Source organism: Microchirus variegatus (genome assembly GCF_963457635.1).
Source record: "Microchirus variegatus genome assembly, chromosome: 16".
Lineage (NCBI taxonomy): Eukaryota > Metazoa > Chordata > Actinopteri > Pleuronectiformes > Soleidae > Microchirus > Microchirus variegatus.
This window is the reverse complement of record NC_139817.1, coordinates 9,885,012-9,906,346: the sequence shown is the minus strand read 5'-3', so window position 1 is coordinate 9,906,346 and position 21,335 is coordinate 9,885,012. Positions and strand designations below refer to the sequence as shown.

Genomic DNA, 21,335 nt, shown 5'->3' with positions numbered 1-21,335 from the left:
AACACCAGTGTCAACACAAGCTGTTTTCTGCTCTGTTGTACTTAGCTGTCACAAAAAGGCTTTTAGGTTTTGACAAAGGTCACTGCGGCTGTGGGCTATATCCCAACTGTCATGTATTTATTTCTGTCATTTCTGTGTTATTATGGCCCGTTACAAATTTCATGAAAGACTGGAACACACAATAATAATTGTATTCAGCGCTGATTCATTGGACTGTGCTATATTATCTCATTAGGGGTTAAATTTAGGGCCGCTGCACTTGGTTGCCCATCTTTCACCTGTCATCCAAGAGTCCTCTTCATTTCTGACTGACTGACTGAATGACTTAAAAAAATCACTCTCTACTCCTGTCATTTACACTTGTTGTCACGGGATTCCATAAACAATGATCTCAGGTGACTCCAACGTCTTTAACAACTGCTGGTACAGCAGGTGCAAGCACTAATTAATTAGTGACATCAACAGCCTTGTTAACAGCGTACAGGTTAAATAACTAATACCAGTTGGTCAGAGCGTAGGAGAGAGGATTCTTTGTGACCTTGATGTTGATGTTGCAGGAGGTTGAAACACAATGTTCACAAGATACGACTGAAGAAGCAGATTTGAGAAATGTTGCTTTTGATTGTCGACCAAAACCACATTTGAACTTTCTCCCACTGACTGCGTGTTTGGTCTAAAATGTCTTGTGATTGCTAGTAGCAACAGTCTGCAGCCTGTAACCATTGAAACGTGTCTGTTCTTTCAGGATGATGCGATTAGGGTGCTGCACAGCCCTGCTGTTTGTGCTGAGGCTGCTGGTGGGCTTGCCTTGGTTCCAGGTTATTCCGGCCATCCTGATCTTCTACCTCGGGAGCGGAGGATGGAGCTTCCTGCAGATTTTTGCCAAAACGATTGGCAGAGACTTACAGTAAGCGAGTTTAATATTGTGTGATAATGATGAACAGTCAAACCTACAGAAAAGTCATAACTAGTAGTTCACTCCTAGATTGCTGTTCTACCAGTGAAGTCTTGCTGTCACAGCCATTGTCAGCCAAAATACTTTGCAGTGTGTATGTAATTTAACAGTGACTTTTTTTGCTCTGTACTTCAGAGCCGTGGTTCTCAAGTTAAATAACGACTAAGATTGTATTTTCTTTGGTAGTAGAAAAACCCACATTCAATGAACTATATAGAAATGAAACCCTCTTTATCACTATAAAGTTACATGAATGTTGTCAATAAGACTTTGGACAGAAGAACTTGGATACAAATCTGTCATGTTGGCTCTTTCAAAGACAAATTGTTTTTGACAAATAAAGAATATTAACCCTATAATGCATTAGTTAATGAAAAAATCAGAATGGGTCCATTCAAATATTTCACATCTTTGCTAAGGCCACTTGGAGTTCGCTATAAATCAGAATGATAATTTATTACTGTGGCAGTTTTGGAATAATGTCTGAGTTAATTTTTTCTTGCAGTTTTGTCCGTAGGAAAAACCTTTTGTTAGCAATCTGTGCAATAATGCAAAAGGGAAATCTTTAAAACCAGCTTTTTAAGAACTTAATGACCGTAGTGCCTCGCGACCTAAGGCGCTCGCTCAACAGGCCCCAGATATTGGTGGTAAACAGCTGCGTATTCCTGTTGTGCATGTTTTAGAACTATGCGACATGGCAGGAAGCCTGAAATAGTTACTTCAGTTTGCTCTTTTCCAATCCTATTTTACCCTCTACCACTCTTTCCTGAAGCTAGTATTTACAGTTGGAGGTTGCCATGGTAATTTGTTCGTGATTAACTTCCTAGTGTCCTCAATAAGTTCCAGTTGTGGTAAAACAGGAAATTGTGAAAGATAATTTTTATGACCTCTTCATGAGAGTGACTTAACCAATGGTGTTTTGTGCTTTTCTTTAACACATTGCATAAGAATATGCATAAACTGAGGTTTGCAATGACAAACATCTAAGACTGACTACTAACGACACTTCCACCTCCCAGTTATACTTAGCTTCCAATACCACAAACTATAATAGTATGTGGTTCTCAGATGAAGTGAATTTTTAACACTGTCTTTGTCAGAGCAGAACACTGTTATCTCAATGACTCATAAATTCTTACTTTTGTCATGTGTAGTCAGTGACGAGGCTCAGGTGTGTACAGCGTTAGACACACTGTGATTCACATCTTAATGACTTTGCACAATAAACCACTGCACACATAGTAAAAGCACCACAAATGCTGGCGATTGTAACTTTGTCGCTTGGTTCTCAGACATTTGTTTTGCATTGCTGTATAAAGAAACAATAACTTGTCAAATGTATCCATCATAGAATATGGAAGCTTTCATGTGTAAAATGTAGCTCGGTAAAATGATTGCATATCGCACAGATAATGAAAAAGCCATGCAACAATAAGATATGGTTATCATGCCCAAATATCAGGTCAGTTCAGTTTTATTTGTACAGTGCCAGATCATCAATATGAAATGAATACACCACCACAGTGTTGCCATGCAATAGCTGGGCGCGCTCATTCTATTTTATGATTTCTGTATTTATTTAATGCCCATAAATGAAGAGAGTGAGTGATTGCCCTTTGGACCTACCAAGTCATTATTGTTATAATCGTTTTTACATTTTTAAAAATGTTCCCACACTACAGGGAGTTGAATAGATTAAAAACAAAAAAAAAAGCGTTAGATTATCATTCTGTTTTAATTAAATGTGTGTTTCCCTTCCCTTAGTGCGGCAGGTGTGTTATTGCGAGTGAAGATGAATGTCAGGCGACATGTCAAAGAGAAGAACACAATTCCCAAGATCTTTGCAGAGACAGTGCGCCGCCACGGGGACAAAACGGCACTCATCTTCGAGGGGACGGACGAGAAGTGGACCTTCCGACAGTTGGACGAGTATTCCAACAGAGTGGCAAACCTGCTGCTAAAGCGGGGTTTCAAGGTCGGTTAAGAAAATAAAAAATTTCCTAAAAGAAAAATAGACTTCTGTGCCATATTTAAGAATGTTTTCAGTGCACATACCTGGTTTTGGTTGATCTTTAAAAATGACTGCCAATTTATCGGAATAACCTTATTTTAACCAATAAATGGTAAAAATAAGTGGTTTATCACCTGCAATACGTCTTAGCAGCTACATTGGATTTGTTTGTCATATTTCTTACTTATCTCATTATTCTTGTCATGTTTATATTTCATGTAAAATTTCATAAGTTTTGTCTGTTGTGTTCTGTTAATCTAAACCCAAATTATTTCAAGTTTTATATCAGTGAACCATCAGTTAATGACAGTCCCTCTGTTTGTGTTTTCCCTCTTCAGGAGGGTGATGTGGTGGCTCTCTTCATGGAGAACCGGTCCCAGTACGTGGGTCTGTGGCTGGGAATGGCCAAGATTGGAGTAGAGGCCGCTCTCATCAACTTCAATTTAAGACTGGAGGCCTTGGTCCACTGTGTCACCATCTCCAATGCCAAGGCTGTGGTGTTTGGTTCAGAGCTGACGGACGGTGAGAGCGAGCGAGGGAGATGTGTGGAGTCTGACATTGGAAAACTATCTTAAGGATATGTGACAGACAGATTTTATTTGCTGTGTTCGTAATATCGTCACGTAAATAGCTGCAACTCTGAAGTTTGTCTCAGAGGGGGTTTACAGTCTGTATACTGATGAGTGTTGCTCTGCTTCCGCTGTGATGAGTGAGTTGAGTGGTGCAGCGAGACCGCAACAGAGGTCATAAAAGACAAATGGGTTTTCAAGGAGGTGTCTCTTTAATATCAGTCCATGGAGCTTTAAATGGCTGATGGGTGGGAAGTGGAGAAATGTCTCCATCGTCAATCTGCAGTGGCCAAGGTCTAAGTAGACTGATAAGTGATAAGCTGAGAAGGATAAGGGGCATATAAAGCGAAAGATGGATTGACCTACAGCAACAATATGTACAGTATGATATTCAACTGTAAACTGTATACAAAGTGAAAAGGATATCACAGAAACTGCAAAAGCCCAGATGATCACATCATTTGTCCACTGTGTAGTGGTCAGTTATTTCTATTTAGCCGTCAAATTAAAATGACTTATCTGATTTTAAATCAAATTTTATGTGATAATATGTTCGATCTACTCACCTGGATTGTGTATTGTATCACATAGACTTTGGAAGCACTAATGCTATAAAACCGCAGCACCTAACTGCAGTGGTTGAGCATAAATTGGCGGTTTTTTTATATATATATATCATCATGGGTTAAGATGGTCACCCTGGGATTATTCAGACTCTTTGAATGTATGACTGTGGACATCTTGTCCTGCTAACGTTCTCGTATGTCTTTTTTGGAACCATTTGACGAGTTGTGCTCACAAATTATACACTGTTAACAGTATTTTGTACAGGCCCCATCACTGCATCCTGGATGTAGCACCACCCAAGATAAAAGTGATTGGTTGAAGATACACAAGCAAGCAAGAGCCCTTCCCCCCCCCCAAATAGCAGAGTAATAATGGGTGTGGCCAGACCAGACCATTCTCCTGTGCTGACACAGCACTGTGGTGTTGGCAACTATCCTGGGATTGATGGAACAGTCCTCAAACTGTCGTGCCTTTAAGTAATTAAAAATGCAGCCATTTGGCAACTGAGAAAGCAATTTCCAAGTCGGTAGCATTAGCACTGACTCGATGCTTTTAACTTCACATACTGTACTGATACACAAACATGGAGTCTTCCTGCAGACGCTGACAATGAAATAATCTAATTTGCTTTAATGTGTTTGTCTCCCTTTCAAAGCCGTTTCTGAGATCCACAGTTCAATGGGGAAGAAGGTGCAGATGTTCTGCTCTGGAGACTGGGATCCGAAACGAGTCCCACAGGGAACGGAGTGCCTAGAGACCCTGCTGCCCAGTGCCCCGTCTCACCTGCCCAGCCGACCCCTGCGTGGCTTCACAGGTGAGAAGCGATGTTTTCAGTGCTTTTGGTGACTTGGTACCATATTTTAACACTGAGAGAGTTCTTCAAGTAGGCTGCCATTGTCTTGAGGATTTCCACCAGGCGCGTTACAGCAGCGGAACGTCAGTGGCGCGGTTTTGCACCGTCCTCTGCGTTACGGCAGCCCAGCGGTATTCACTGATGAACATGCGATAATCCTGAACAGACGCAAGTTTGTGAGATCCCGCGACAGATAACGAAACAACACAGCTTCTTTCATTCTCAGACGTGGAAGAACTGTGATTTATGTTTCGCCACTTCAACAATCTCTCGTCATACATTATGACTCTCAGAGACCCTCTGATCAATTGAGAGTTGATCTGGTAGCACCGGTTACGACGTAATATTGATGTGAAGTTGCGATAGGCTATATGACCTGCGTATTGTGTTTTATTTTGAAAGGGGGGCGGAATTGTTTTCTGCTCTGGAACGTTGAGCTTGACGTGACTCAGCAAAGGCAACAGCAAAAATAGAACTGCCACCTATCGATATCGTTGCGGTGTGGCGAGCCACTTCTGGGACGCTGCTGAGACGTTCCGCTGCAGCGCCCGGTGGAAATGCTCACATTGATTAGAATGGAGGCGATCAGCAACGGCGACCGCGCCACTGACGTTCCGCTGCTGTAATGCGCCCGGTGGAAATTTCGAGAGAAAGGAAAGGATTTTCTGTTTAGAATCGCATATAATGCCTTACTAGAGAATATATGAGTACCCATGTACACTATACAGGTCAAAGGGACTATGAAATGAATCCCAATGAAATCTCCTCAGTGGCTGCATAATCTTTACAACACATTAGAATCCCTGTTCAGAAAAGGTTTTTTGTCATCTGTGTTTTGTTAATTATGAAAATGATGCATCAACCAGCTAATCAGTGAGGTCTGATTCAGAATATTGAATCAATCAAGGTTTAGCAATGTGCTAAAGGACACATCAGCACTGCATGGCGCTTACAGGCAGGTGCAGCAATAAATCCTGTGACCTTTGGTCATGTTCATGTTTAACAAAGCGTTTCCCCTCCCAATCTGGACAGATTGCAAACAAAATGCATCAGGATTAGAACTGACGGGTCACATTCAGATGTAATTAAAGTGTAGTGAGCATTTCAAGTGCTGCTGCCCTGAGGCAGCTGTATGTTGTGGTTTAATTAGATTAAGTATGTGCAAGTGCATAAAGTAGAGTAAAAATCCAAACACAAGACCACTGTGATACCAGTAATCTCTCCATTGCATGTGACAGAAATGTGTTTACATCTGAGTGTGGGATTCCCTGTTAGCTCCTGTTTTTGCTTGATCTTATTACCTTACAGTCAGAATTACTGTAAGTCTACTGTAGGAGAGATGAGTATATGACAAAAGAAGGAAGTTGTAATGACGCAAGATAACAGGTGTCAACTGCTGTAAAACAACAGACAATAAATGTAGCCCCCCCCCCTTTATGTTGCATTATAAAAAGTCAGTTTTCCCATTTATAAACTATGATATTGTTTAATTATATCATAGCCACATCTCTTTTGATGTGGTTTCAAAAAATTAAATGATCATTCTCAGTATGTACAGTATGCATTTCTATAAATATTAATTTACTACACCTGTAAGGGCCTGAAAGTGCTTGAATCTTAGAAGAGGTGTATGAACACTCTATTCAAACAGGTTTACCAAAAGCTACTACTTACACACTTGGACAGAAAACCAGTCCTATTGTGATTTTATTGTTAATATGAGTTCTATGTGTGTGCTCTCTGTTTCAGATCGCCTGTTTTACATCTACACATCAGGAACCACTGGGATGCCTAAAGCCGCTATTGTTGTGCACAGCAGGTAGGAAGAAGCCCTGCAGCTATTGAACAGACGCACAGGAACTGCAGCTGCTCTCTTTTGTTGATCTGTGCAGCTTTGTTGTATAGTACAACTACTGGTGGTAGAGAATATGGTTTGAGGTATACTTACTTTCATCTCTTGTCTCCTGCCTCAAACTTTCCTTGTTTTCAGGTACTACCGCATGGCAGCTTTGGTTTATTATGGCTTTAGGATGACGTCAGACGATGTGCTGTACGATTGCCTTCCACTCTACCACTCTGCAGGTAAAGTTATAACCACACTGAACACACTTTACCTGTCACACCAAAACAATGTCAAGGTATTAATCCACTCTGTGACTGAAGCATGTGTTGATTTCATTTCTCCACATTGTGTACAACTCAGCTGTGTATGTTGAGCTCACAGAGTGGGCCTTGTTGTTGGCTCGTCTTGAGGTGTGATCACATTCCCTCAGAAGAGCTACACAAGAATTATTACTATACTACTCTTCCTCAGTGTGGTAGTAACAAATTAAATCCATCACACCTGTTGCTATAATATCTATAATATTTGTGTACTGTATATTTTAACTTTACAACCCCTAATGGCTTCCATTTCTCTGTCCACAGGAAACATTGTGGGAGTGGGCCAGTGTCTTATACACGGCATGACCGTAGTCATCAGAAAGAAGTTCTCTGCCTCACGTTTCTGGGACGACTGTGTCAAATACAACTGCACTGTAAGCAAAGTGTAATTTACTCTCCCCTGCCACACATTTACTTATTGAGTAGCTCAATGTGGACGCACAGAGTTGAAGAATCACTGTATATCCTGTCGCAGTAAGAGCAATTGAAAGCGTTAAAGGTACAGTGTGTAGGATGTAGCGACATCTTTTGGTGAAGTTGCATATTGCAGCTAAATATCGCTCACTCGTTAGATGGAAGCCTCCAGATATCATTATTCCAAGGATGATTCGTTTGTCAGTTTAAAAACATGGTGGTCCAAAATGACAGCCTTCATAGAGATGACCTGCTTCTAATATAAATAAAAAAAAATGTCACTGTCCTCCAGATTGTGCAGTACATTGGTGAGATCTGCAGATACCTGCTCAACCAGCCAGTTCGCGACACGGAGCAGCAGCATCGCGTGCGCATGGCACTGGGTAACGGCCTTCGTCAGTCCATATGGGAAGAGTTCATGAACCGCTTCAACATCCCGCAGATTGCAGAGTTTTATGGAGCGACAGAGTGCAACTGCAGCCTGGGCAACTTTGATAACAAGGTGGGAACATGTTCTGCACAGACTTCAGAGTAGTTTATCTGACACCTGAAGACATCTGCCACTCAAGTGAACATCTAAATGTTCCCTGTATGTTCTTTTATTGTGTTCCTCTCTTAGTTCAGGTAGCTTCTCATTAACACAACACCCCCCAATGATGCCATGTTTTTCTGTATTCTAGATTGGAGCGTGTGGCTTCAACAGTCAGATTTTACCATATGTCTACCCTATCAGACTGGTGAGGGTTGATGAAGAAACCATGGAACTCATTAGGGGACCTGACGGCGTTTGCATTCCTTGTAAACCTGGTATGTTAACACCAATCAAATGTTTGAATTACAGTTAAATAATGCGTTTTTTAAAAAAAAGAGTACATGTAAATGTTTTTGTACCAAGTGGCAACCAGTATTGCCATCACCCATAAGAACCTGGCTCCTATTGGACAATATCAGCTGTCAATCACACTGATGTCCACTCATATGTACCCTGATTTATCATCTATTTTACTCTAAATGTCATCATATTAAACTGAAGAAGATCATAAACTAGAAATGGAAACCATTAACTCCTCAGAGAAATATTTACTGATGTTATAAACTGTGTATATATTGTGTTAATATACATTAACTTCTGTGTACTCCTCAACCTGCAAAACTGTAAGACGATGTCCATTTTTTTTGAAATACAGTCTATCGTTTGTTTGTGTTTGATCTTGGCTGAGTGCATGTGTTTTTTCATTTTGCTTTGTCACATTATAGCATGATTTTAAAAAAAAAAAAGAAAATACATTTAAAATGTCATAACTGCCATTCATACATTCATAACACACTCTGATCTTTCACGCTTCTCTTCTTGTCTGTCTTTTTTCCTCTCCGTCTCTCCTTTTAGGCGAGCCTGGCCAGCTTGTCGGCAGGATCATTCAGAATGACCCTCTTAGGAGGTTTGATGGTTATGTCAACCAATCAGCAACCAGCAAGAAGATTGCTCACAGTGTTTTCAAGAAGGGAGACAGTGCCTATCTCTCTGGTTAGTTACTCATGCAAACATGCACTTTACTGGCTGTTTTCTCTGCTGATTGGAAGAAGAAAAAAATGAATGTGATCTTTTGCCTCCTCTCTCACCAGGTGATGTGCTGATCATGGACAAGCATGGTCACATGTATTTCAAGGACCGCACAGGGGACACTTTCCGCTGGAAAGGAGAGAACGTCTCGACAACAGAGGTTGAGGGGACACTCAGCAGGCTCCTAGACATGAAGGATGTGGTCGTGTATGGCGTGGATGTGCCAGGTAACAATCAGAATAAAATTGTTTAGCTCTCTAATGTGCAGCCTTCCTGACTCATACTCTCCTTCACACTTGAAACATGCTTAATTTGTCACTGCCTCTTTTTGTTGGCTGCGTTCAGCAGTTCATCAACTATATATAATATCAATCTTTTAAAAAAAACAACTCTAAATCACAGCCATTCTATCTTTGCTTATTTTTCAAGCTATTGTGACATAAGTCAATTCTACAATTCACATATAAAACAGGCAGCTGTGAATGAGGCTTTGCAGTGTGAGTGACAGAAATAACAGATGCCACGACAGTTGATTTCATCAGATTAGACAAGGGGGGGGGGCTATTTTGGTCAATCGGTGACAATCAAGTCACAGTTTCCCATATATGGAACAACTGCCCATCTAACATATGAGAAAATAATAATAGACAGGCAGGTCTCATCTGCTAGAGGATGTTCACCAACCTATGAACATCCGTGGTCCACAGAGTTAATCATCTGACGTGTCTGTTTCTGTCCACACAGGAGCAGAGGGAAAGGCTGGAATGGCAGCCGTCGCCGATCCGTCTCACACCTCAGACCTGGAGAAGTTGGTGAAGGACATGGAGAAGGCGCTTCCTCCGTACGCCAGACCCGTTTTCCTTCGCTTTCTCCCAGAGGTCAACAAGACAGGTACTGAGCCCTTTGGAATTCCAGTATATCACATGATCATGTCCTTGATGTAGAATCCTTTCAATAAATATGACATGAAACAAGTTACTGCAAAGTATTTTACAGTGTTGACTGTACAGTGGTGTGGTTTTTTTTGTATTGAAAAAAGCACCATCTTTATTAATGTGTCTGCTTTTTTCCAGGAACATTTAAGTTTCAGAAGACAGACTTGCGTAGAGACGGCTTTGACCCGAGCGCCACATCGGACAGACTCTACTTCCTGGATTCCAGCAGAGGGCGCTACGTGCAGCTGGACGAAACGTTTTATCGCTCGATACTGTCAGGGAAACACAAATTGTGATGCCGATGGCTGAACCACTAGATCTACACATGCACACACGGACACTCGCACACACAAAAACATGCAGAGCGAGAAGGGGGAAAATTGTAAGAGCAGGAAACCTTGAATGCACAACCCGGTCCCTCATATACTCTACTCCACACACATATTAAAAAATAATACGCATACAGTGATAGCCATACTCGTTCTGTGCACACATTCAAATGCCAACACATACACACACACGCCAGATAGCCCGTTGATCCCTAAAGCAAACTTACTCTAATGCACACACACACGCAACACCATTTTACTCATCCCCACCTGAAATCTCCCTGGCAACTTTCTCTCGCTACCTCAGCAAACACAGAGAGGCAACAACTCGGTAACCAGGTCTCACGAGCAGCCCCTGACGTCTTCATCGTGGTCCATCACACCAGATGATTTCCTGCGGCTGGGTGGACATCACCAGAGAGGGTGGGGGGGGTTTGAGGAGAAGCAGGCTGTCTGGCATCTGGAATGTCAAAACCTGAAACTATAGACGGACTTTATGGAGGATAAAGGGGAACGTGATTTGAGTATGTACAGTTTGTGGGACAGAGGAGAGACCCACAAGGACCTTAACACACTTTTTCTCTCTCTCATTGTTATTTTAGTTAAGGTTGTTTTGTGAAAGACTGCAGCCTGTAATCGTCGACTTCACCTGCACAATTAGCCAGCAGGTACAAACCTGTGATAACTACACCTTTTTTCCCATTTATCTGAAGTTTTTTCCCCCCTTGAACCTCCTGATGTCCTGGGGGGGGGTATATGAAATGTGAACTGCTTCAGAAAGCCTTTGACATGCAACCAACGGCTACAGAGTTCGATTTAGACCAGTGGTTGAAGCTGATTTCTCTACTGAAGTGCAATAGGGCTCCGGGCTCCAGCCGTGCAATAAACATCAACACACGCACACATATATAAGAGCTGATATAAAACAAACAGTTTTGCGTTTTAAAATATGTCTGCATTACACCAAATATATTTAAGTTGTAGTCTTTGTTTACATATTTAAGAAAATGTGAACACTTTTAGTTTAATTTATATTGTAAAAGCTTTTCTCGTTATTTCTAGTCCGAATGTATCAGGGTATTTATTTTGCGTATTATGTGTATCGCTCGCTATTGGGAGTCCTCGTAAATGAAGCTGCTGTTCCAGACTGGGTATTGAAAATAGAAGAATTGTCACGGTATCGATATCAGTAACTTTGATGCTGATTCTTCAACAAAAATGTGAATTTTTATGCCCCATATTTCCTCCTTTTCTTCTTTGAGGAATGAGCTCCATCTGTGGCCGTAAACCACCTGCGCTCCTCCAGATCACACAGCCAATCGGGTGCTCCGTTTGTCAAATGTTGACACCTTTGATATTTCGGTGATAGTTGACTGATACCGCAGAAGTATTAAAGTTCGATACCCAGCCCCTGCTGCTGCTTTCATGTTATATCAGCTGCTCAAAACACAAAGTAAAGTAAATCTGACTCATTCAACCCTGGGCTAAAAACACTGGGCCTTTTCCATTTCAAGACACAGCGCTGTTCACTTGCTGAGCTGAGGTGCAGTATCATCCGTGGCTGTATTGTGCAGGTTTTGTCGTTAAAAAAAAAAATGAAGTTGTTGGGTGTGTGTGTGTGTGTGAGTGAATATTCTTCTGAATCCTATGAAGACTTGACTGAACAGAGAGTAGCACTGAATCGCCTCATGGGCAAGCACTCGTGTTTTTAACAGTATCCTGTTGCTATAGACTGATGTTCTGCCAGAATCGGGAAAGCCGAACGATCCAAAGATTCAAAGGCAGGGAGTAGAGGGACGTTGTAACGCAGAGGGTGCATCAAAAAAAATAAAGAAGAAGAGCGGTAGAAGAAGAGGACATGTGAAATGTCATAAATTGTCTTGTCTTATGTTTCCGTCACTGTCATCAGAGCACTGTGCCTTTACTGTGAGTTCACCTCCCAGATTCACAGGCCCTGGCCCACACTTGGTTTCTCGTGATGTTTGCTGCTCACTGAGCTCATGTCTGTCATAATCTCATGTGTTTGTGTCCATGTGTTCGGTCGAGAGTAGCCTCGCACGCCTGGCAGAGCTCAGAGTTTACCCGGTTTCCTTCGTCATCCGTTAAGCGTCGACGTGTCGCTAGGCAAGAGTCGCAGCATCAGGACAAACAATCATAGCATCAGCCAGTCCTCACTCCTACTTGTTATTCTCACAAATGATCAATTTGTTGAAAAATAATAATAAATAAATGTATTCTCTTTGTCCACGAACCAAAGATATTTAGTTTCCTGTCCAAAGCTAAAATCTGAAAATCACTCAATTGTGAAAATAATAAGGGATTCATCGGTTATTGTTGCAGTCATAGTCCTCACTGTAACCTGCTGTCTTCATTTGATAAGCATTTGTTTCTCCCCCCGAAATTACCTTTCAGCTGAGTCACTGCTCAGCACTTACTGAAAGCCTCCATCTTCTGCCAACCATGTTTAGTCCTCTCTCCATTTAATCATCTCTTCCCTCTGTTCTCCATCTTGTCTTCTTCTTCTGGCCGTTGGCCTCCATCCGTTCAAGGAGGCAAGCGATGCCAGGATCCTGTCTGTCCCCCGTCAGGTACTACTGTACTGTACTGTCTGTCTGTCTGCTTCCTCTTGCTGTGCGAGTGTGCTCCTGTTGTTGATTCACACAATGGTGAGAAAAAAAATCCTAATTGATTGAGGTGATTCTTTTAGAGGTGTTTTGCTTGTGGTTCTTATGTCAACTCTTGGGATTGTTCTCCAACTGCAAGTTCAGAAATGGCTCTTTTTCAGATGCGTGTTTGCCATTTTCTTGTCTTTTTCCATACCCTTTTACAAGTGATTCCATCCTACGTCATTCACCAGTACAGCAGTTGCAGGTTGTTGGCGACTGTCAATATGAAGACTGTCAGTCAATTAGAGGACTATAAGTTTTCATCACACGAGACTGATTCTCAATAACGCTTCCCTTTAGTTTGCACTGACTGACGAACACAGTCGACCTTGACTGCTTCCGTTCGTGTGTGTTTATCCAAACTGACGTTCATCCCTGCTCCCTGTTTGTAGTTCAGAGTCACGTGTTCTTTTAATGACGAGTGTGAATTATCATGAATGTCTGAAAAGCAAAACGAGTGACCGATGATGAAGATTTTGTAAAGTGTTGTTTTATATATATATAGAGAGAGAGGGAGAGAGAAGGGTATGCAGTTTGGCTGTTATGATGCTTCTGAGGGGTTACGCTTGTTATACCCGGACCACCAGGGGGCGCATGACTAAACAGCCCCACATTAGAGCACTCTGAATAAGATTTACTTTTTCCTTTTTTTTATGGAATTAAATTATTATTGTTATTATTTTTGAGTAACTGTTAATTATGATTTTGATTGTTTCACTGTTATGTGTTTGTGTGAGAAATTGCAGCGTTGTGACTTTGGTGTAAAAGGGGATTTGTGCACGAGTGGAAGACAATCAGATCACCAATTGTTTTTTGTGTTTTTGTTTTCTGTCTCTTTTTTTTTTATTATTGCACAAGAAAAATAGCCAGTAATTTGTGAATTTATTTGGTTGTAAATGTTGACCAGACCTGGACACTGTAGGTCAGTAAAGAGTGTGTGTGTGTGAAGCAGCTTGAAGGCCTGCAGGGAGTGAAGGGTCTGTGGGAGTGGAGAGAGAGAGTTTGACCAGAGGGGGGCGCTGTACTTTCACCAAAACTGACTCAAGGCAAGCTAGAGAAAGTTGAGGTCAAGTGTACTTGGTGTCTCTTGCAGTCATTGGATTATGAGTGAAATAATTATATTCAACTATGAATAGAAGTGTATGTATCTCACGTGATTTTTATTTTCCAAAATGTGGAATGTTTTCCTAATCCCAACAAAGAATAACGATTAAATGTGTCTATTGACATGATTGTTATAATCGGTCACAATGACTCAAGTTCTCATCTTTAGCTTTTTTTTTTGCGATAAATTTCCTGTCAAACAAATTATAATTTACCAGGTAATCTGTGCTTTATTTACGTTATTATTTGACAGATACCAGGTCCCCTAATTATCACAAGATGGTGTCTTTAGCTGAATAGTTGTGCTCCAAAGTGAACGGGCAAGTCCATGAATTAAAAAAAAAAAAGAAGACTTGTAATCAAAAATGAGATTATTCCTAAGGGCAGAGTGAAGTTTGTAATAATGTGTGAAAGGATTATTGCACATTGTGTGTGTGTGTGTGTTTGTCTCTCATGTCGCCGATCAACATTATTCAACCTGCTTTTTTCCTCTTTCTCTCGCTGTCAAAGTCCTCGGAAATGTCAAAAAGGTCTATACAAGAAAGCAAGTCTGCCTGTGTGTGTGTGTGTGTGTGTGTGTGTGTGTGTGTGTGTGTGTGTGTGTGTGTGTGTGTAGTGGAGGTCTGTGAGGTTTACTAAGTGTGTGTGTACACACTGATGTTCCTCTTGTCCACAGAAGGCTAGCTGTATACATCATGCATTTCAAGAAAATGAGATAAAATCAGTGCTGCAAATGGAAAATGATTTCATCGTTATTATTAATAAAAAAAAACTATTTCAATTGTTCACTGCGGCTCTGATTGTTGTGACACTCTATTATTTTCCTTTACTTCAGAGAACAACAGTCGGAGAACAACATGGCCCATTTACCCTAAAAGGCTGCTGTTGCATCATTGCAGCAAATCTTTGGTTAGTCGGTTCACTTTGGGTTATATTAGACTTTCTGTGAGAGACATTCTGGGTAAATACTCTGTACAATTATTACTCTGCTGTTTGATTCAATTTCTGAAATTCAAAAAATCACAGAAAATTGGTAAAAAATACTGACTTTGGACATTTGGTACATATTTTAACAGCTGGAAGTTGAAGAAAAACACATGTTTGGTTTTTTTTGGGGGACATTTAATTTGTTGTAAGCTAATCTTTTTGAAGAAACTCAAACAGAAGTCGACTCACAACTCTTCTGAAAAGCTGAGTGGTTTGATCTTGTGTCCCATAAACTCACCTCGCTTTCAAACCCACTTTAAACATTGATCGTAATGCTCTGTATGTTCATTGACTCTCCTCACTGTTGGCCTCTTTTTTTAATATTGACACAGTCAAACCGATGTCCAGGAAGCCTCGGAAGAACTCATTTGATATTAAACCACGTTATTCGATTTGTGTCTTTTAACCAACAGGAGGACAAACGGATTATTTGTGTGTGGACTTGCTGGGAAAATGAAATGAGAAGTGAAAACAAAACTAAAGTATTGCTTCTTGAGCCTAAAAAAAAATGAGGTTATGAGTAATGTTTGTTATAATCATGATCAGCATTCTCTTCTGTGGAAGAGGTCATGGTTTTCCCCTCATGTCAAAATCATTTCCACACAAAAACAAGACAATGGGACGTCCTCGTGACTCTCTATAACTTCTTTAAAAACTAATAAATAAAATATGTGATATTCCTATTGTTTAAATACTTAAATAAAAGTAGCACTTACACGTTGACCAGCGTTAAATGTCCTCTTGTGTATTATGACTTAGTCATATTGAATAATAACTTCTGCCTTAAGAATTTATATTTTAAAAGTGTACCGCATATTCCTTTATATCATAATCCTAAAGTACAGTGGTGTTTAAACGGGAAGTCATTTGTTTTATGTCCGTACCATAGACCACTCAACTTTGAATGGAGGTCTAAGGGAGAAATTAGCCTTTTTCTCATGATTTACAACATCAGTTGAGACCATTAACCTCTCATCACCCAAGAGGTTAATGGTCTCAATCACTAGTTTTGGGTCTTCTTCAATAGAACATGAGATTGACAGATGGTATCGTCCAATAGAAGACTACTACTATTATTATTATTAAAGTAGACATGTTGGCGTATGATTTAAAACACAAAAGAAGTCACCGCAAAAAGGTTTAGACGAGAATTCTACCCTGTTCTTGTCTTCAGATTTGTCCCCACCCACCCCTGCACTGCAGGTGCAACCACAAATGCCTGTCCCATCCACACTATAGGATTTTCTAATCTGACTTTTTAAAAAAAAAAAAAACTTTGTAACTGATTTTCCATGTTCTAATCCTGAGAAAGCACAGACAAGACTATTCCGTCAAGATGCAGAACCAGATTCCAGGAATTTGGGATCTCACAGAAACTCATGTGATTTAACATGATTTCAGAATATAAACAGTGACTGTCAACGTCACTTAATAGCTGAAAAATGAAAAAAAACTGGGTGCAGAATCGACTTGACTTGAACAAGTTACGGTTCTAAACAAGTGTACTGATCTGATCTGGTCAAAAAAAAAAAACAGATTCTGGATTCCAAAATCTGGCCATTCATCCTCTAGTGTGGGACAGGCTTAAGTCAGGTCTGATAGTATTGCCTGTCAAAGCCTGTTTTCAGATAAACGATGCAGCATTCAACTGATATAACATGATGTCTGTTCACAAAGACAGAATAATAACATCAACAGCTACAAAGTTACATACTGCAGCTTTAAATACACTTTAGTCGCATCGTGAACACAAGTGCAGTTGCAGATCTAAACTCTGCAGTTTTACTGTATGTTGTGAAAACCAGTGAGAACCAAACGAGCCTCAGCTGATGCTCATAAACCACACACACACATGACATATTCCTGTACTTTTTTGGGGGGGGGAAGCGAAGAAGTCTAAGTCTGGCTTCTTTGAAAAAAAAAAACCACACATCTTCAACACTTGGCCACTGTTCACAGATGCTGCTGATTGGCTGACGACCATGTGGGTGGATCAGGGCAAAAGACAAACATTGCCTCAGGTCTTGCCACTCTGTACCTGTCGTCTGTCAACTACAGTTCACTTCAGGCTCAGGTCACATACCCTCGCTCAACCTCTTCGGCGCGGCGCATCACGACACTTCATTTGTCTCCCCCCCCCACCTCCCCCCCTGCAGCCATGAGGACCGCGGTGGTCGCCGTTGTCATGGTGATGTGCGTGATGATGGTACGGGCAGATGTGAAGCCACAGAGAGATTTCAACCCGCAGAGGGTAAGATGCACTCGCAGACACACACACATTCACTGTGTATTCTGTGTATTTATATCTTTATAAGGTCCAAAAAAAGCAAATTTATCTGTGGGGATATTTTGTCAAGGTTAAGAGGTTTTGGTGTTAGGATAAGACACTTAATTGTTAGGGTAAGGGGTTAGGGGAATGTATTATGTCTGAGTGTCCTCACTAAGATGTAAAAAACACAAAGTTTGTGTGTGTGTTTGAGAGCGACTTTTAAGCTGGTGACACAAAACAAACAATCATGGATTTAAGGCCATGATCCAAAACACTCATGAACAAGTGAATCCATGAAAATCGGGAACATATTCACTCGTTTCCTGTCGCTGATTTGAGCAGCAACAATGTTGATGATGATTCTCAGACATTTACCAGCCAATCTGGTGTGAATGAAGCCCGAATATCACTCAACCTTACATGTTGGCCATGTCTTAGTGGGGTTTTTTGGTTGTTGTTTTCATTGTCTGCACCTGCTGATTCCCACATCGGCTCTTTATCTACATGCAGTGGCAGATAAACGTTAATTCAACATTCTCACTCCTTATCCAGTGTGGTTTTAGAAAGCGTTTTTACAGATGTGAGGAACTGCTTGTGGGGAAAACAACATGGTAGTAACACGGCTCTAGTGTTGTAAAGTACACATACATGTTACCTAAATACAATAAATGTTATATTAGTCTACATTTTGTTATGTTATTTTAGCTTGATTTATTTTTTCATAGGCAAATATAATAATATATAGAACAAGATGCTCCAGATGCTTAACATCTTGTGCGTGCGTGTACGTATGTATACGTGTATATATATATATATATGTATGTAAAAATGTGTACATATATACATATATGTGTGTGTATATATACAGTACATATATGTGTGTGTGTATATGTGTGTATATATATACATGTGTGTGTATATGTGTGTATATATATATATATATGTGTGTATATATATATATATATATATATATATATATATATATATATATATATGTGTATGTGAGTGTATATATATATACATTTATGTGTGTGTGTGTATATATATATATATATATATATACACGTGTGTGTGTGTGTGTATATATATATATGTGTGTATGTATGTATATATGTGTGTGTATGTGTGTGTGTGTATCTATATATATATATATATATATGTATATGTGTGTGTCTGTGTATATGTGTACATATGTACACATATATATGTATATATGCTTTTCATAGAGGCACATTGAGTCCACAACTGCATAAAAATACCAACATCATCATCATCACCTCTAAGCCACATCATTGCACTGGCTGACACGTTCCTTCATCACGATAAACACGCAAACTGTTATTTATTTTGAGTGCAGCCCACATCAAACATCAGACCCCTCCTTAAATACTTAAATATCCTCTTAACGCTGCTGGAAATAGTCCCTGCACGCTATAAATGGCTGCTTGGTTGTTGTGAAACTGTATGCATGACACTGACATAGTTATATTTACACCTTGAGTAGGTTTGAGGCTGAGAATCCATGAATAGATAAACCTGAAAATCATGTACAAACATGTAACCTATGCATAAATGATCAGATGTTGATGAAAACATTGTCTATTTGTGTGTCTGTGTGTGTTCAGTTTACAGGGAAATGGTACCGTGTGGGTCTGGCCTACGATTCTCCAGGTTTTGTGCCCTACAGAGACAAACTGAGGGCCTCCATGGGCACCATCTCACTGCTGTCAAATGGCAGCTTTAACCTCACCATGTGGGACGCCACGTGAGTGTGTGTCTGTGTGTGATGTGTGGACAGGGAGAGACGAATGGACAGGTTTAAAGGAGATAAAGACACATTGTTGTTGTTCTTCTTCTTCAGACCACTCGGCTGTGTGGTTAAGACGTACCAGTATGACAAGACCAGCGTTCCTGGACAGTTCACCTACTTCAGCACACGTGAGTCTGACTCCGTCACCTTTGAGATAAACTGAGAACAAGAGAAGAGAGATTACTATTGGTAAAGTAATGACTCGACTTTCTGTGCGTCAGTATGTGAGTATCTGAGTGTGTTTGCCTGCAACAAAATTGTGCAATTCATGAGCAACTGAAAGCCACAATGCACAAGTTGTGCATGTGACTGTCTGCATGGTTTTTTCGAGTGTTATTTATGCTTCTTTCTCTCAGATAAATAGAAAAAAACATGTACATCAGTGCTATATATGTGTAGCTATATATGTGTATATATATATGTGTATGTGTATATATATATGTGTATATGTATGTATATATGTATATATGTGTTTATGTATATACGTATATATGTATATGTATATATATGTGTATATGTATGTATACATATATAATATACATATACGTGTATATATATGTTTATGTATATATGTGTGTATATATGTATATATGTGTATATATGTATATGTATATATACATATCCCATCTTCAATCTTTGTTTATACTGTAAATATCAAGCCCATACTGTCTATATTCTACATTCTATACATTCATTTAACTCGTTATAGTCACATTTTGAATATCTTTCTTGGAAATGCATGTTTATTATTTATTATCTTTACTGTGACAAATAAAAAAAAAAGTAAAGTAGAAATATGACGTATGTATAGTGTATGAGCTTTGTTTTGAATGATAATAATGCTGACGTTTGACTCTTGACGCAATTATATTATATTATATACACATTATATACATTTTATGATTGTTATTTTTCCTTTTTTAATATAAAAAAATGCACAATAACTCGTACTTGGTGTTATAGCTAACATTGTAAACAACTACAGTATCTATAATATATATTTCCTTCCATGTGTTTTCATTTTTTTTGTCCTTCATTTTTTGTTTTTTGTTAATTTTGATTTAGCAAATACTGTAAATATAGTATATTGTAACTATTCATATATATAGTATTTTAATTGTATTGTACTGTATTTGTTATTCTTTCTGTCAGGCCATAACATGGTGAAGGACATCACTGTGGTGGATACAAACTACAGTGAATACGCTATGGTTCTCAAACACAAGGTCTTTAACAGAGAGTACACTCAGGTGGCACTTTACGGTAAGACACACACACACACACAGGATGTTAAGCATCTGGAGCATCTTGTTCTATATATTATTACATTATATTTGCCTATGAAAAAATAAGTAAAGCTAAAACAACATAACAAAATGTAGACTAATATAACACACACTGCGGCTGTTCTGTCTGTCCACATGTGTCTCTGTGATTATCTGCAGGTCGTACTACGAGACTCAGGGTCGATATATTAAACCGGTTTAGAGCCTTGTCGTTGTCTCGTGGTTTCTCCAGGGAATCTATTCTGACTCCGCCTCCAGCAGGTAAAATGACTTCCTGTACGTTTACAGTGTAAACACATCTGGATCAAATTTAGCCGTTTTCCTTGACAATGTGTGGTTCTGTCTCACAGTAAACTGTCCCCCCTCTGGATCTGGACGTTAGGTGAGTCTTTGGTGCAGATTCATGAGCGCGTGATGAGTCTTCAGTGTAAATAACTGTTCTTCCTTCACAGACGTCTCCCTGAGATGATCATGAGTGGCTGTCTCTGTGTTCCAGTCCACTTCTTCTACAACATTATAGTCTGAAGTAACTGCAAAGAAATTTCTTTCTGAAAATCTGTATTCTTTTCTGCTAAAAACACGATAAATAGCAGATGCAGAAACATTTACTGACGTTCTTTTTTGTGTGTTTGTGTTTTTTTTGTTTGTTTTTTGCATCGTTCCATTGTGTTAACGATAAATACATAAATAAGTGAATGAAAAAGAACATTTCTGGTGAACTGGTTAAGTTTAGGGGTCGAGTTTGGCAAAATGAGCTTTTTCAGATTTTCAAAGTAAAAGTGTTGTATCCTTCGCAATAATATTTACATATTTAACATATTCATGATGCAAAACAAATCTAAAAGAACAGGGAAAT

The 21,335-nt window shown here is 39.7% G+C and overlaps 2 protein-coding genes across 2 annotated transcripts; both read left to right on the top strand.

Annotated features, from left to right (window-relative positions):
* Nucleotides 1–746: 746 nt before the first annotated feature.
* Nucleotides 747–10,324, top strand: slc27a4 (solute carrier family 27 member 4; the record flags this gene model as incomplete). Its single annotated transcript, XM_083902668.1, has 13 exons — nt 747–907; nt 2,720–2,930; nt 3,305–3,488; nt 4,758–4,916; nt 6,705–6,774; nt 6,946–7,037; nt 7,383–7,492; nt 7,825–8,034; nt 8,213–8,339; nt 8,920–9,057; nt 9,156–9,320; nt 9,838–9,984; nt 10,167–10,324. The coding sequence occupies 13 exons, from the start codon at nt 747–749 to the stop codon at nt 10,322–10,324; spliced, it is 1,932 nt and encodes a 643-aa protein (XP_083758794.1).
* A 6,948-nt stretch (nt 10,325–17,272) lies between these two features.
* On the top strand, nt 17,273–20,861 carry ptgdsa (prostaglandin D2 synthase a; the record flags this gene model as incomplete). Its single annotated transcript, XM_083902300.1, has 6 exons — nt 17,273–17,365; nt 19,009–19,148; nt 19,245–19,321; nt 20,346–20,456; nt 20,639–20,740; nt 20,830–20,861. The coding sequence occupies 6 exons, from the start codon at nt 17,273–17,275 to the stop codon at nt 20,859–20,861; spliced, it is 555 nt and encodes a 184-aa protein (XP_083758426.1).
* Between the last annotated feature and the right edge of the window lie 474 nt (nt 20,862–21,335).